Genomic DNA, 14,158 nt, shown 5'->3' with positions numbered 1-14,158 from the left:
TATTAGGAAAACAGGACTACCACAGCCAAAGATGTTACAGAGTGCACACAATTCTGATGGGGAGAGCCATGATCAAGGAGTGATTTTCTTTAGGAAACAATTCTACTAAAAAACAACATGGGAATAGAAGTAATTTAAAATATTCAATACATTAAATGCAGAACGGACTTTGTATTGCCATTTAATATGCTTTATAGGATATAAAAACTAACCCTCCATCTATGGAATGTTGACACTCTAGACAGTCAAAGCATCCCATAATTCAATACCCCAAAAAATAGACAACAAGCAAATGACTTCACCTCTGAAAACAAAACATTTACACTTAAAAAATGGGATGAGATGGGATTCCCTCCTTCTTAAAAATGTTTCTAGACCTACTAAAAAACTTGCATTTACAAAATAGTTGATAAAAATATTCCCCTGGATTATGCAAGAAGGGAGACAGGGACCGCTGATAAGACATGGTATATGGTATTAATCAGACTGGCTTTCTCTCCTGCTTCATCAGAGGCTGGACTCTCCTCAGTTTTCGTCTCCCCGTTTTCTGCAGGTAACTCTTCTTTAGTTTCTTGGTTAGCCACTTCAGCCTGTTTTCCCTTTGCTCCCCTTTTCCCTTTTGTTTGCACTTTTTTTGTCTGGAGATTTACCCTTCACTACTGCTTTTTTCGGCTTAGCTTCCACTTTTGCAGGAGGGTTCGCTGACAACCGCACTGATCTCCTCTTGGGCTCTTCCTTGGCGGCCCCTTCGGCGGAGCTGACCTTCCTCTTGGGCATCCTGGTGGCAAGGAGTGTCAGGTGCCTGCGGGCCTCGGTGTGCGGAGAGCCTTCGCAAAGCTGGGCTTCCTGGCTGCTGCCACTCCTCTCCCCGCCAGAGCTCAAAAAGGACTATAGTTTTAAAAAACATGCACATAGGATTTCCTTTATGACTGTGTCTAAAATTACATAAATATTTGTGTGTAATTATAAAGATATTACCTTAAAATATTTTTTAAAGATGAGTAAAAATATGCCAGAAAAAAAGCTTATCAAAAGAAAACTGGAGTCTGGGCATGGTGGCTCACTCCTGTAATCCCAGTACTTTGGGAGGTCCAGGCAGTCAGATCATTTGAGGTCAGGAGTTCGAGACCAGCCTGGCCAACATGGCTAAACTCCATCTCTACTAAAAATACAAAATTTAGTCTGGCGTGGTGGCATGTGCCTGTAGTCCCAGCTACTCAAGAGGTTGAGGCAGGAGGTGAACCAAGGAGGTGGGGGTTGCAGCGAGCCGAGATCGTGCTGCTGAATTCTAGCCTGGGTGACGGAGTGAGACTCCATCTAAAAAAAAAAAAAAAAGAAAGAAAAGAAAAGTAAAAGAAAACAAAAAAGAAACCTGGAGAATAGAATTGCTGACAGGATTGACCTTTATACCAAAAGTTTTATTAGAGATACATCATTACATCATTTCTTAGTGATCAAATAAATAATTCTCTGAGAAGACAGAACAATCTTGAACCTACAGTGCCCTCTATGTGCTTTTAAAACATATATAAATGCTATTGTAATATACATGCTCTCTTAAAACTCACTTTTTGCGTTCAATACTGGTTTCTACATTTATCCCTTCTGAAACAAGTAGCATTAGATTCTGCATCTTAGCTGTGTTATAGTAGGTCTTCCACCATAACAACTATTCATTTCCCTTTTGATAAATATTTAGGTTCATTCTAGTCTTTTGCTGTTAAAAACAATGCTGTAATGTAAGGAATATAACAACGCATATTTCATTTCAATCATATGCAAGTGTATCTATAAGCAAATTCCTAGAAGAATTTCTGGGCCAAAAATTATGTGCATTAGTAATTTGATAGCTATTGCCAGCTTACTGACTACAGGGGATCTAACTATTGAGTACCCTCACCCTACCACCAGCAATGTTGAAGGGTGCTTGCCTGTGGCTCCACACCTTTAACAACAGTGTTTATCAAACTGTCTCTCACTGGTCAGTCTGATGGGTGAAATTGGATCCCACTTTATTTTTATCATTGAGCTTGAACATCTTCTCACATGTTGAAATGCCATTTGTATTTCCTTTCTAATAAAACATATTGGTATCCTTTGTTCATGTTAAAATTGGTTTGTTAGCCATTTATTGATTTGTAGGAGCTCTTCATGTATTTTGGAAATTAGTCCTTTGTGCAATTAGCAGCAAATATTTCCCCCAGGTTTTCATTTGTCTTTTTTAAAAAATTGAAATGTGGTCTCGCTATGCTGCCTAAGCTGGTCTTGAATTTCTGGCTTCAAATTGTCAAGGTGAGCCACTGTGTCTGGCTCATTTGTCTTTTACTTTACTTAGAATTGTTTATTTTTTGCAGGCCAGAAGATTTTTTTTTACGTAGTTGAAACTTTTTTTTTTTTTGTTTTGCTCTTGTATATATCATCAAACTTACAAAGGTCTTCTCCATTCCAGGATTATTTAAAAAAAAAATTCACCCATGGTTTATTTTAAGTGTTTTTATAAATTCATATTTACATTTGAAGAAAACTCTATGAGAAGATATTTACAACTGTACAAATATAGCTGGATCTGGTTTTCAGAACATATAAAGAACTCCTAGAAATCAATAACAAGAAAAACAACCCCAATAGAAACATACAAAAGATGTGAACTAGCAATTCAGAGAAGAAGAGCTCTAAATTGTCAAAAAAATGTGAAAGGCGGCTGGGCCCGGTGGCTCAAGCCTGTAATCCCAGCACTTTGGGAGGCTGAGGCGGGTGGATCACAAGGTCAAGAGATCGAGACCATCCTGGTCAACATGGTGAAACCCCGTCTCTACTAAAAATACAAAAAATTAGCTGGACATGGTGGCGCGTGCCTGTAATCCCAGCTACTCAGGAGGCTGAGGCAGGAGAATTGCCTGAACCCAGGAGGCGGAGGTTGCGGTGAGCCGAGATCGCGCCACTGCACTCCAGCCTGGGTAACATGAGTGAAACTCCGTCTCAAAAAAAAAAAAAAAAAAAAATGTGAAAGGATGCTTAACTTCTCTAGTAATTTAGGAAAAGCAAAGCCAGTGTTGCGTACTCATCAGATTGGCAACAATGTAATGTTAAAGCCTGTATCAAGAGTGGTCAGGATCTGGGGAAATACTGATGTGAATAAACTTCAGGTAAAAATGTGAATCGTTACAACCACTTTGGAAAGGAGATTGGGAATATTTATTAAGGTTGAAATGCTCCAACCTCTACCTGCCCCCAGTACCCCCATCTCCCAGAATGCATGCCCTTTGGTAATCTCCTCCCGTTGAGTGTGGGTTAGGCCTAGTAACTCACCTTTATAAATAGAATATGGCAAAAGTGTTATAATGTCACTTCTAGGAGAAGCCTTGCAAGAAATGTTAAAAGAGTTTCTTCAGAGAGAAGAAAAATAATATTGTTTAGAAATATGAATCTACATAAAGAAAGGAAGAACATTAAAACAGAAATAAATGAAGGTATAAGTAAAATAAAATGTTTTGTTTTTCTTGTTACTAATCTAATAAGTTTATTCAAAAAATAGTAACAGTATGTTGGATGATTATATTATATATACTAATGAAATGAATGACAGAAATGCTTATTACAGTTCTGTTATAAGAGACTGAAGGCAGGAATTGGAAATACTATGTTATAAGGTGCCTGGACTATTTCTGAAGAGTTATAGTGTTATTTAAAAGCAAACTTGGACTAGTTGTAAATGCATATTGCAAGCTCTAGTGTAATCACTAAAAAAGTAAAAATAAAAAGTAAAATTAATATGCTAAGAGAGGAGAGAAAATGGAACATATAAAATGCTTAATTAAAATCAGAGAAGCTGGGTGCAGTGGATCATGCCTGTAATCCCAGCACTTTGGGAGGTGAGGTGGGAGGATCGCTTGAGCCCAGGAGTTCCAGACTAGCCTGGGCAATTTAGGGAGGCCTCATCTCTACAAAAGAGTTAAATAGTTAGCCGAGCATGGTGGTGTGTGCCTGTAGTCCCAGCTACTCAGGAAGCTGAGGTGGGAGGATTACTTGAGCCTGGGAGACAAGGCTGCAGTGAGCTGACATCACACCGCTGCATTCCAGTCTGAGTGACAGAGTGAGACCCTATCTCAAAAAAAAAGAAAAAGAAAAAAGAAGAAAAAAAAGGCTGGGTGCAGTGGCTTACACCTGTAATCCCAGCACTTTTGGAGGCCAAGGTGGGTGGATCAGCTGAGGTCAGGAGTTTGAGACCAGCTTGACCAACATGGGGAAACCCTGTCTTTACTTTAAAAAGTACAAAAAAGTAGCTGAGTGTGGTAGTGGGCACCTGAAGTCCCAGCTACTCAGGAGGCTGAGGCAGGATAATCACTTGAACCTGGGAGTTGGAGGTTACGGTAAGCTGAAATCACGCCACTGTAGTCCAGCCTGGACTAATACTAATACTAATCAAAAGAAAGCCAGAGTAGCTATATTAATTTCAGACACGGCAGATTTCAGAACAAGGAAAATTATCAAGGATAAACAGGAATTTTATGTAATGAAAAAAGAGTCAGTTCTCCAAGAAGACGTACCAATCCTTAATGTGTGTGTGCCTAACAACAGAGTATCAAAAGATGAGTCAAAAACTGATAGGACTTCAAGAATAAATAGATGAATCCACAATTATAGTTGGAGACTTCAACACCACTCTATTAGTAATTGACAGATCCAGCAGGCAGAAAATCAGTAAGGATATAGTTGAACTAAATAGCACCATCAGTCAACTGGATCTAATTGACATTTATAGACAACTTCATCCAACAAAAGCAGAATACACATTCTTTTAAAGCTCACATTGAACATTTGCCAAGATAGAATACATCCTGGGCCTTGAAACATACCTCAACAAATTTTAAAAAATAGACATTATATAAAGTATGCTCTCAGACCACAATGACAACAGCCACATGAGTTAGCTTAGAAATGGTTTGAACAATGAGAACACATGGACTCAGGGAGAGGAGCATCACACACTGGGGGCAGTTGGGGGAGGTAGGGGAGGGACAGCAGGGAGTGGGGAGGGTGGGGAGGGATAACATGGGGAGAAATGCTGGATAAAGTATGTACCTAAAGTAAAATAAAAAAAAAAGAAATGGTTCTTCTTTGTCCCATCAACAACAATGTAAAAGAGCGTAAAAGTGGGCCTCTGGGCCTCTTACCCTACTTGAGCCTTCAAATGAGACTGCAACCCTAAATGAGAGCTTTGGTGCAATCTCCTAAGAAACTTTGTGTCAGAGGCACCTAACTAAGCCATGTTTGGATTCCAGACCCATAGAAACTGTCATATGGTAAATGTTTGTTGCTACCTGCTATGTTCTAGGGAAATTTGTTATACAGCAGTAGATAGCTACTACATACCCTTTCACCAAGAAATTCTATTTCAATGTTCTTATACTAGAGCAATTTATTTCAATCCTTTTCACATCAGAACATATATTTAAAATGCTAATATTGTATCAGCTCACTGGGGTAAACGGACAAGTGTGCCCTTGGCCAGAGGCAACAGTACCTAGGGGCAGCCACTGGGTGAAGCTAAATCTACATTCCTGGAGGGAGGGCTAAGGGGATCAATATATCAGAACACTTATAACTCAGTTGGGAAACTCTACCCTGAAGAGACTCTTCTATGTAGGCACAAGGACATGCACTAGGCTATTCATTGAATCTTCACTTATAATTGCACAAAACAGAAACAGTAAAAAAGAGATAAATTGGATAGCTTATGCAAAAGAAGTCCATACAATAATACGCTACAGTAATATATCAGATAATTGATCCACTAATATTCAGCAGTTAAAATGCATGACTTAGATCTACAGGTATGAAAATTGCTGAGTTTCAAAAACAATAGAGTGAAAATCAAAGTTTCAGAAGTATACATTTATAATGATACCATCTGCATAATTTAAATACATGAATATATATATATATATACACAAACATGAACAAGACGAAAGCACATCAACTTCCAAATAAGGTTTATTTTTAAGAAAGAGGTCAAGTGAATAGGATGAAATGAGGGCTTTAACTGTACTATTTTGTTTTAAAAACAGAAGGATTTGAGGATCTAGAGAAAATAAAATGTGCTCAATCCATGTGACAGGTGCATTCAAATGTGTTTTTTATACTCTACTTTTCTGTACAATTGACATAATTAAAAATATTTTTATGAAAGAAAATGTATCCTCTTCTGAGTCCAAAAATACATATACAAGCTGGGCGTGGTGGCTCATGCCTGTAATCCCAGCACTTTGGGTGGCTGACACAGGTAGAACGCTTGAGGACAGGAGTTCAAGCCTAGCCTGATCAACATGGCGAGACCCCGCCTCTACTGAAAAATACAAAAACTAGCTGGGTGTGGTGGTGCGCACCTACAGTCTCAGCAACTCAGGAGGCTGAGGCAGGAGAATCACTTGAACTTGGGAGGTGGAGGTTGCGGTCAACCAAGATTGCCCCACTGTACTCCAGCCTGGGTGACAGAGTGAGACTCCGTCTCAAAAAAACCAGAAACAAAAATACACATGCATTCTGTATATTGTGTTGTCTCATCTCCTCATATCATTATTTTGCAGTCTATTTGATTTATCTATACCATAAGAAATGAAGTGAAGTTTCCCAGTATAATTGCAGACTTCCTGATCTCTCTTTATTATTTCTAACAGTATTTAATTTATATATTTTGAAACTACATTGTTTGGCACATACAGTTTTGTGACTGTTATATCTTTTTTTTTTTAAATGCACTGTTCTGCAACATGGTTTTTTCACTTAATGTATTTGTATTAGACTAGTATATATTTTCTTTTTCTTTCTCTTCCTTCCTTCCCTCCCTCCCTCCCTCCCTCCCTCCCTCCTTCCCTCCTTCCTTCCTTCCTTCCTTCCTTCCTTCCTTCCTTCTTTCTTTTCTTTCTGACAAGATCTGACTCTACTGCCCAGGCTGCATTGCAGTGGCACAGTCTTGGCTCACTGCAGCCTCAACCTCCTGGGCTCAAGTGATTATCCCCTTTCAGCCTCCCAAGTACCTGGGACTACAGGCATGTGCCAGTTCACCCAGGACATTTTTACATTTTTCGTAGAGATGGGGTTTCACCGTGTTGTCCAGGCTGGTCTCGAACTCCTGGGCTCAAGCAATCCTCCTGCCTTGGTCTCCCAGAGTGCTGTGATTACAGGTGTGAGTCACCAAGTCTGTACATGAACCACCTTGCAACATGTTTAAATAAATTTGAGCAATTTATTTGTCGAGGAGAATTAAAGTTGTTGGCATTATCTTGCTACACTCCTATTCACATATCTTTCTCCACTTGTGTGTCTGAATAGAACACACAATAGACCAATTGATTAGAAGTAGAATTGGTAGATGAAAATCTCCATTAAAAATTTGATAGTTCCATATTTCTCACTAATGAAATTCTATAATTATTATTAGTTTTTCTTGAGACAGCATCTTGCTTGGTTGTCCAGGCTGCAGTGCAGTGGTGTGATCTCCACTCACTTCAGCCTCAACCTCCTGGACTCATACAATCCTCCTGCCTCTGCCTCCCAAGTAGTTGGGACTACAGACATACACCACCAGCTTGTCATGTCTTTCTCAGTGAATAAAACAACTTGTTTTGTTCTCTTTAGTGCTTTTTACTTTGAGTTCTTGATTTTTAGGATATTGATATTGTTATGAGTCTCTTTCCTCTTTCCTTTAGTATTTTTGCTTCTTTCCTTCCCCTCCTTTCCTCCCTCCCTTCCGTCTTTTCTGCTAGTATTTTACTGTCATGTATTTTTCATTCCTATTTCTGCTTTAGGTGAAACTCACACAAATAGTATATAACTGGACTTTTAAAAACAAAATGCTCAAAATAAGAGTTTGGCTTTTATTAGCAGATGTTAACCCATAATGCATGTTGATCTATTCAGGCTTATTTCTGCATTTTTGTATTCTTTTTGCATCCCCCCCAGCAACGTTTCTTGCCCTTTGTTAAGATTGAGTTTTTCTCTTTGTTCCACATATTATTACTTTAATGGTTTGAAAGTTATACATTCTATTTCTATTATGTTGTGACCCCTAAAATTTTTGTTCTATAATGCATTTTGTTTCCAGTAAGAACAAAACTTTGCTACTGTCGTAAACATAGGAAGTGTTTACATTGGCTGTAAATACTAGAAATACTAGAGTTTCATTATAAAGTGCAATTTAAAGACTTTAGCATTCAGTAAAATTGTGTAAATCCAAAAGGCATAACTGTAATGTTTTTAAACTTCAGTGCAATACCTATGTTGTGTCTTATGATCTCTTTGAAAGAGAAGCTTGGTTTTGTGATGAGCAGCAACAAATTCAACACTAAACAGCTTCAATTTGCTTCAACCATCAGGTTAAAAAAAATTTAAGTCTACTGCAACCCTAAATATAGTTTCTCAGTTTTAATACTTTCAGTACAACCATAACACATAACGTAGGATGTGATGTAGTAAAGTAATTACTCTCACGTTGGACTTAATCAGAAAGAATCTGCAAATTTCATTTTATTAAAAAATCCAGAAGGGAATTAAGCTAAATGTTTAACATTTGTTAAAGCTGGGTGATGGTGACATTTTTCGCTGTCCTTTTCTGTATCCTTGACGATTTCATCATTTAAGATGAAATAATGCTTTCAGGCCCACCCTGATTTGTGGAGAGCAGCTGCCGCCCCCGCCACATCAAGGGGGCGGGCTCCAGCTGACTTCACAATCACTTCCGCCGCTGCAGTCGCCGCCCGCCCCGCTGCTGTCTGGCGGGGGAGGAGCTCAACACCGGGAGCAGCGGCTCTGGCGGTCGTGGCGGTCGGAGGTCTGAGAGCTCTGCTTCTCCGGAGAGCGTGTGGCTTTCTGGACTTGGTGAGTGAAAGGCTGATTGTTTCCTTGATTCATCGGTGAGCTGGCGGTGGCGCGAGTGGCCGGGCTTGGGGCTAGTGGCCAGGCACGGGGGCGAGGATTTTGGGGGGTTCCTGGGAACTGCTTTTCAGGTTCACCCCTCGGGAAGGGGTGGGGTGGACGCGGGACCTGACTGCAGAGTGAGGCCCATGTCCTCCGTCGGCCTGTTCTGGGGCTGCATCCTCCTCTGCCAGAACCCCTTGCGTGTGACGCGGTCCCCACTCGAGTGGCTTTCATCGCTATTGGGAGGGCAGCGGTGGTCGCGGCCCTCTCCCACTTCTCCCTGCCTCTCCTCCCCTGTCCTTCCTTCTTCCCTCCTCAACCCCTTTGCGGAGCACTCAGTGGCCTTTCTTCCCATATTTTGCTGTTTTGTCAATGGTAAATGGTAAAGATTTTTAGGTAAAAATACCGTCCCCAGGGAAAACATTTGTCATGAAAAAATAATTATTCTCAGGGAAAAGTAGACCCACGCACGCCCTTTTCTTTCATTTTCCCTCTCCCCTGCCACATCGGTTTGGGTCTCCTGTTTGACCTGATAGCCTTTTCCCACCTCTTATTATGACATTGTGTCCCCCACCCCTCCTTGTGTCGCGAGCACACGCGCGCGTACAGAAGCCTTCCATTGCAGCCCCCTCCTTGCCCCTCCATCCTCAAGGTTCCAGTGCGTCCCACCCCCACGCATGCGCAGGCACACGCAGCACACACCCTCTCACACACCCTCACACTCTCACACCCTCCCGTGCCTTCCCCCTCCTCTACCCAGCTACCACATACACACCTCTAGCACCGGACCCCTACCCTGCTCAGCCTCTGCGTGCTCTCATGAACACATGCCTGCGCGCGCACACGCCCCCTCCGGCCGCCCTCCTTCTCCCTGCCTGTCATATACACACATACGGACATCCTTCTATTGCTGGGCAGTGACATACATATGCAGCCACATGTGTTCATTCACACCCCCTTTTCAAATGCTCTCCTCTCCTGCTCCCTCTGTCACGTGTGTCAGACACAGCTCTCCTTTGCTGGTCCCCGAGGTGCGCACACTCACACTCCCATGAACCCTTCTACGGGGACACCACCTGCCGCCCTCCTTGCCATATCCACACAGGAGGCAGACATCATTCTTTGATTGTCGGCCTCTGTTCCATCCATCTCAAGCACATCTCTCTCCAGTGCTGCCCCCCAGCCCCCGCTTCCATTTGTGCCTGCTGCATTTGCTCACACTGACATTTCTCCATTGTTGTCTCCCATTTTGACTCACACACACACACACACACACACACACACACACACACACTCGGACACTCCTCTCCATTGCCAACCATACGCTCCCCTGCCCATGACATGCACATAAACACAGGCTTCCTTCTGTAGTTGCAGCTGCCACACATACAGCTACACACACAAACACCTTCCCTTTCCTCATACATCCACGCACTCCTCCAAAGCCACACCACCCATGCCTGTCATTTTCATACCCACACCCAGAATGGGTCTCATGCTAACACTCATACATTTTCCCCCTACAAACATAAACATCCGTCTGTTGCAGGATTGCTGGACCCCTTCCACCTGTCCCTCTCCTCTTGACAGACACATAGGCACTCATGCACACACGGTGATCTGTATTTTCCACTATATTCCAATTTGCATTTCTCCTGTGTGTCTGCAGTGCTCAGAAAAACGCAGACACCCCATAAAAAAACCACAGCAGTCTTTCCTCTCCCTACATTGGCACAATTCCACAGTACTTCACCCACCTTCCAAGCATCCGGTCACCCCCCCACCTTCTGTCAGATTCTCCCCTAAGTCTGGCTTTCCTGCAAACCTACTTTTGTAATCATTTTGCCAACATTAAAAATGTGTTCCAGGTCTACACCTGACAGTCACTGGAATGCTACTCCAGGCCTTAGAAGAAAGTGAAACTAATTTTAAAGGCCCCTTATTCTTTCTGTTACCTGCCTGCTGAAGTGAAAGTAAATCTCCCTGCTCCTTTATTCTAAAGTGATTTTACTTTCCCATCTCAAAAACGTGTGCTGGGAGCAGGAGCCTTCCTACCCAAGCCCCAGCTGTATTGGAAATCCTCCAAAGTCAGAGTGATGGGTCAGGAATCTAGCAAGCCTGTATGGCCCGAACCAACAGGAGGGTATCAGTCCAATACAGGTAGGAGGTATGGAAGAAGGCATGCTTATGTCAGTTTCAGGCCATCCACAAGCCAGCGGGAAAGGATTGCCAGCCAGAGAAAGACGAACTCCAAAGTCCCAATGCACAGAACAGCCCCCAGTCAAACCACCAAGAGGAGCCGATCGCCATTTTCCACCACTCGTCGCACTTGGGATGACAGTGAGAGTTCGGGAACCACCCTGAATATTGATAATGAGGACTATTCCAGGTATCCACCAAGAGAGTACAGGGCTTCGGGTAGCAGAAGAGGAATGACCTATGGACATATTGACTCTTATGGGGCAGATGACAGTGAGGAGGAGGGGGCTGGGCCTGTTGAGCGACCGCCAGTGAGAGGGAAAACTGGCAAGTTTAAAGAGGATAAGCTGTATGACCCAGAGAAAGGGGCAAGGTCTTTGGCTGGGCCATCTCCACAGTGCTCTAGTTTTAGCCGTGATGTGAAAGAGAAGCAAGACAAGTTAGACCCAGTCCCTGCAGCAAGATGCTCAGCTAGCAGAGCTGACTTCCTGCCACAAAGTAGTGTGGCCTCACAGTCTTCTTCTGCCGAAGGCAAGGTAGCTCCAAAAGGTGACAGCTTGGAGAGGGAGAGGAGGGAGCAGAATTTACCTGCACGTCCCAGCAGGGCTCCTGTGAGTATTTGTGGTGGTGGGGAAAACACCCCAAAGAGTGTAGAGGAACCTGTGGTCAGGCCCAAAATTAGAAACCTGGCAAGTCCAAACTGCGTGAAACCAAAAATTTTTTTTGATACTGATGATGATGATGATATGCCACACAGTACTTCGAGGTGGAGGGATACCACCACCAACAACGAAGGCCATTCGGATGGCCTGGCAAGAAGAGGCAGAGGCGAGAGTTCAAGTGGCTATTCCGACCCAAAGTACCCTGAGGACAAGCGGGAAGCCAGGAATGATCAAGTGAAACCAGAAAAGGTGCCAAGACGACGACGCACCATGGCCGACCCTGACTTCTGGACGTACAGTGATGATTACTACAAATACTGTGACGAAGACTCTGACAGTGACAAAGAGTGGATTGCTGCTCTGCGTAGGAAGTATCGAAGCCGAGAGCAAACCCTGTCCTCCAGTGGCGAAAGCTGGGAGACTCTGCCGGGGAAAGAAGAGCGGGAACCTCCGCAGGCTAGGGTGAGTGCCAGCCCCGGCCCTGGCCCTGGTGCTAGTGCCAGCGCCGGGGCTGGTGCCGGGGCCAGTGCTGGCAGCAATGGAAGCAATTACCTTGAAGAAGTTCGAGAACCATCTCTTCAGGAAGAGCAGGCATCCCTGGAGGAAGGAGAAATTCCTTGGCTCCAGTACAATGAGAATGAGAGTAGCAGTGAGGGGGATAATGATTCTGGTCACGAGTTGATGCAACCTGGGGTATTCATGCTGGATGGAAACAACAACCTTGAAGATGACTCCAGTGTGAGTGAAGACCTAGAAGTGGATTGGAGCCTCTTCGATGGATTTGCAGATGGGTTAGGTGTGGCTGAAGCCATATCCTACGTGGATCCTCAGTTCCTCACCTACATGGCACTTGAAGAACGCCTGGCCCAGGCAATGGAAACTGCCCTTGCGCACTTAGAGTCTCTTGCAGTGGATGTAGAGGTGGCCAATCCACCAGCAAGCAAGGAGAGCATTGACACTCTTCCTGAGATCTTGGTCACTGAAGATCATGGCGCAGTTGGTCAGGAGATGTGCTGCCCCATCTGCTGTAGCGAATATGTGAAGGGGGAGGTGGCAACTGAGCTGCCTTGTCACCACTATTTCCACAAGCCCTGTGTGTCCATCTGGCTTCAGAAGTCAGGCACCTGCCCCGTGTGCCGCTGCATGTTCCCTCCCTCACTCTAAAGACCAAGGCTGTTTACTCCTGGTCTGGTTATTTTCCCCATCTGAAATCCACAATACCGCAGGAGCCCTCTTGAAATTAACAATGGAAACAAAACCAATCAGTCAGTTAGCCTAAACCTGTTGATTCCTCGTGATTATTTCCAATGTGAAAACACTTGTGTATGATTGCATTAAAAATCATGTCATCTTTTAGAGGTTAGAAAAGGGAAAACTCAACTTTCCAAATACTACTTGAGATTGCAGTAAGAACATTTTCTAACCTGAAAGTTAAAATAAATCGCATTTGTTTTCTTCAGTAGAATGTGTTGCTGTTACTTGTAATGTCAGGTTTATCTGTTAAATATGTCCAAAAGGCAAAATCATTTTTGTTGCATGTTATGGGTCGATGTTCCTGTAATTGCAGTGCCGTAAAAGCTTATTAAAGTTTTTCTTTTGATTTTACATGGTATAATGGAATTTTTTGGCTTTTTCTGAAGCAGTGGTACTGAATGACTTTTTAACTGATCCCGTGAATTTGCATCAAAACCTTTAGTTTCACTGGAAATGCTGACTTCAACAGTTGCAAAAAAAAAAAGGGGTAGTGACTTTAATAGTAGGAATAAAGTGTATGATTGTCCAACTGCTGCAGGGGAAAAGGTCGAGTAGATGAAGAAGGAAGAAAAGAAAGAAGGAAAGAACGAAACAATAAGAAAGTGTGGTATAGATGCAAAACAATGGTAGGATTAAGTCCAAACCGAATGTAGGGATGAATGAGTTAAAATCACCTTTGAGAAAATAGAAACTCTCAGAGGGAATGGGTCCAAAAAAATAAAGCTACATGCCAGTTTTATAGCTTAACACAGTGACACGGATAGGAATAGAAAAAAAATATGCCACACAAAGTGCTACAGGAAAATACAGGAACTCACCTACACAGAGTGAACAGGTTTTAGCATTTGGCTATATTTGCTTCAGATCTCTCTCTCTCCGTCTCTCTCTCTTTCCCTTCCTCCCCTTCCCTCCCTCCCTCTCCCTCCCCCCTTCTCTCTCTCTCTTTCCAATAAATAAAATTTTTTAGGCACAGGTGAAGTTCCTCACCAATCATATTTACCTTTTTTCCTCCACAGAGGTAAGCATTACCCAGAAAGTGGTGTGTTTACTTCTTGTCTATGTCTTTAGACATATATGTAAGTGTGTGTATATATGTATATGTGTGTATATAAATATCCATAACCAAA

General features: G+C 42.8%; 1 protein-coding gene and 1 pseudogene across 3 annotated transcripts; one reads left to right on the top strand and one right to left on the bottom strand.

The window, feature by feature from the left end:
* Positions 1-275: 275 nt before the first annotated feature.
* Positions 276-777, bottom strand: LOC116535055 (annotated as a pseudogene).
* Positions 778-8,731: 7,954 nt separating this feature from the next.
* On the top strand, positions 8,732-13,382 carry PJA1 (praja ring finger ubiquitin ligase 1). 3 transcript variants are annotated; one of them, XM_032255838.1, is made up of 2 exons: positions 8,732-8,877; positions 11,117-13,382. In XM_032255838.1, exon 2 carries the CDS (start codon positions 11,178-11,180, stop codon positions 12,939-12,941), a length of 1,764 nt encoding a protein of 587 aa, XP_032111729.1. In that variant the 5' UTR covers positions 8,732-8,877; positions 11,117-11,177; the 3' UTR covers positions 12,942-13,382. The 3 variants fall into 3 exon arrangements, with proteins under 3 accessions (XP_032111729.1, XP_032111727.1, XP_032111728.1); XM_032255836.1 differs by having other exon boundaries at positions 10,785-13,382; XM_032255837.1 differs by having other exon boundaries at positions 8,733-8,877; positions 11,111-13,382.
* Positions 13,383-14,158: the final 776 nt, after the last annotated feature.

Source organism: Sapajus apella, unplaced genomic scaffold (genome assembly GCF_009761245.1).
Source record: "Sapajus apella isolate SASKATOON/1434 unplaced genomic scaffold, GSC_monkey_1.0 scaffold91, whole genome shotgun sequence".
Taxonomy (NCBI): Eukaryota; Metazoa; Chordata; class Mammalia; order Primates; family Cebidae; genus Sapajus; species Sapajus apella.
The sequence above is the reverse complement of the archived record's forward strand: the minus strand, read 5'-3'. Positions and strand labels throughout refer to the sequence as shown.

What these genes read in the sequence shown, in the direction of transcription:
- PJA1 (XM_032255836.1), top strand. Translation starts at nt 11,013, where the DNA reads ATGGGTCAGGAATCTAGCAAGCCTGTATGGCCCGAACCAACAGGAGGG.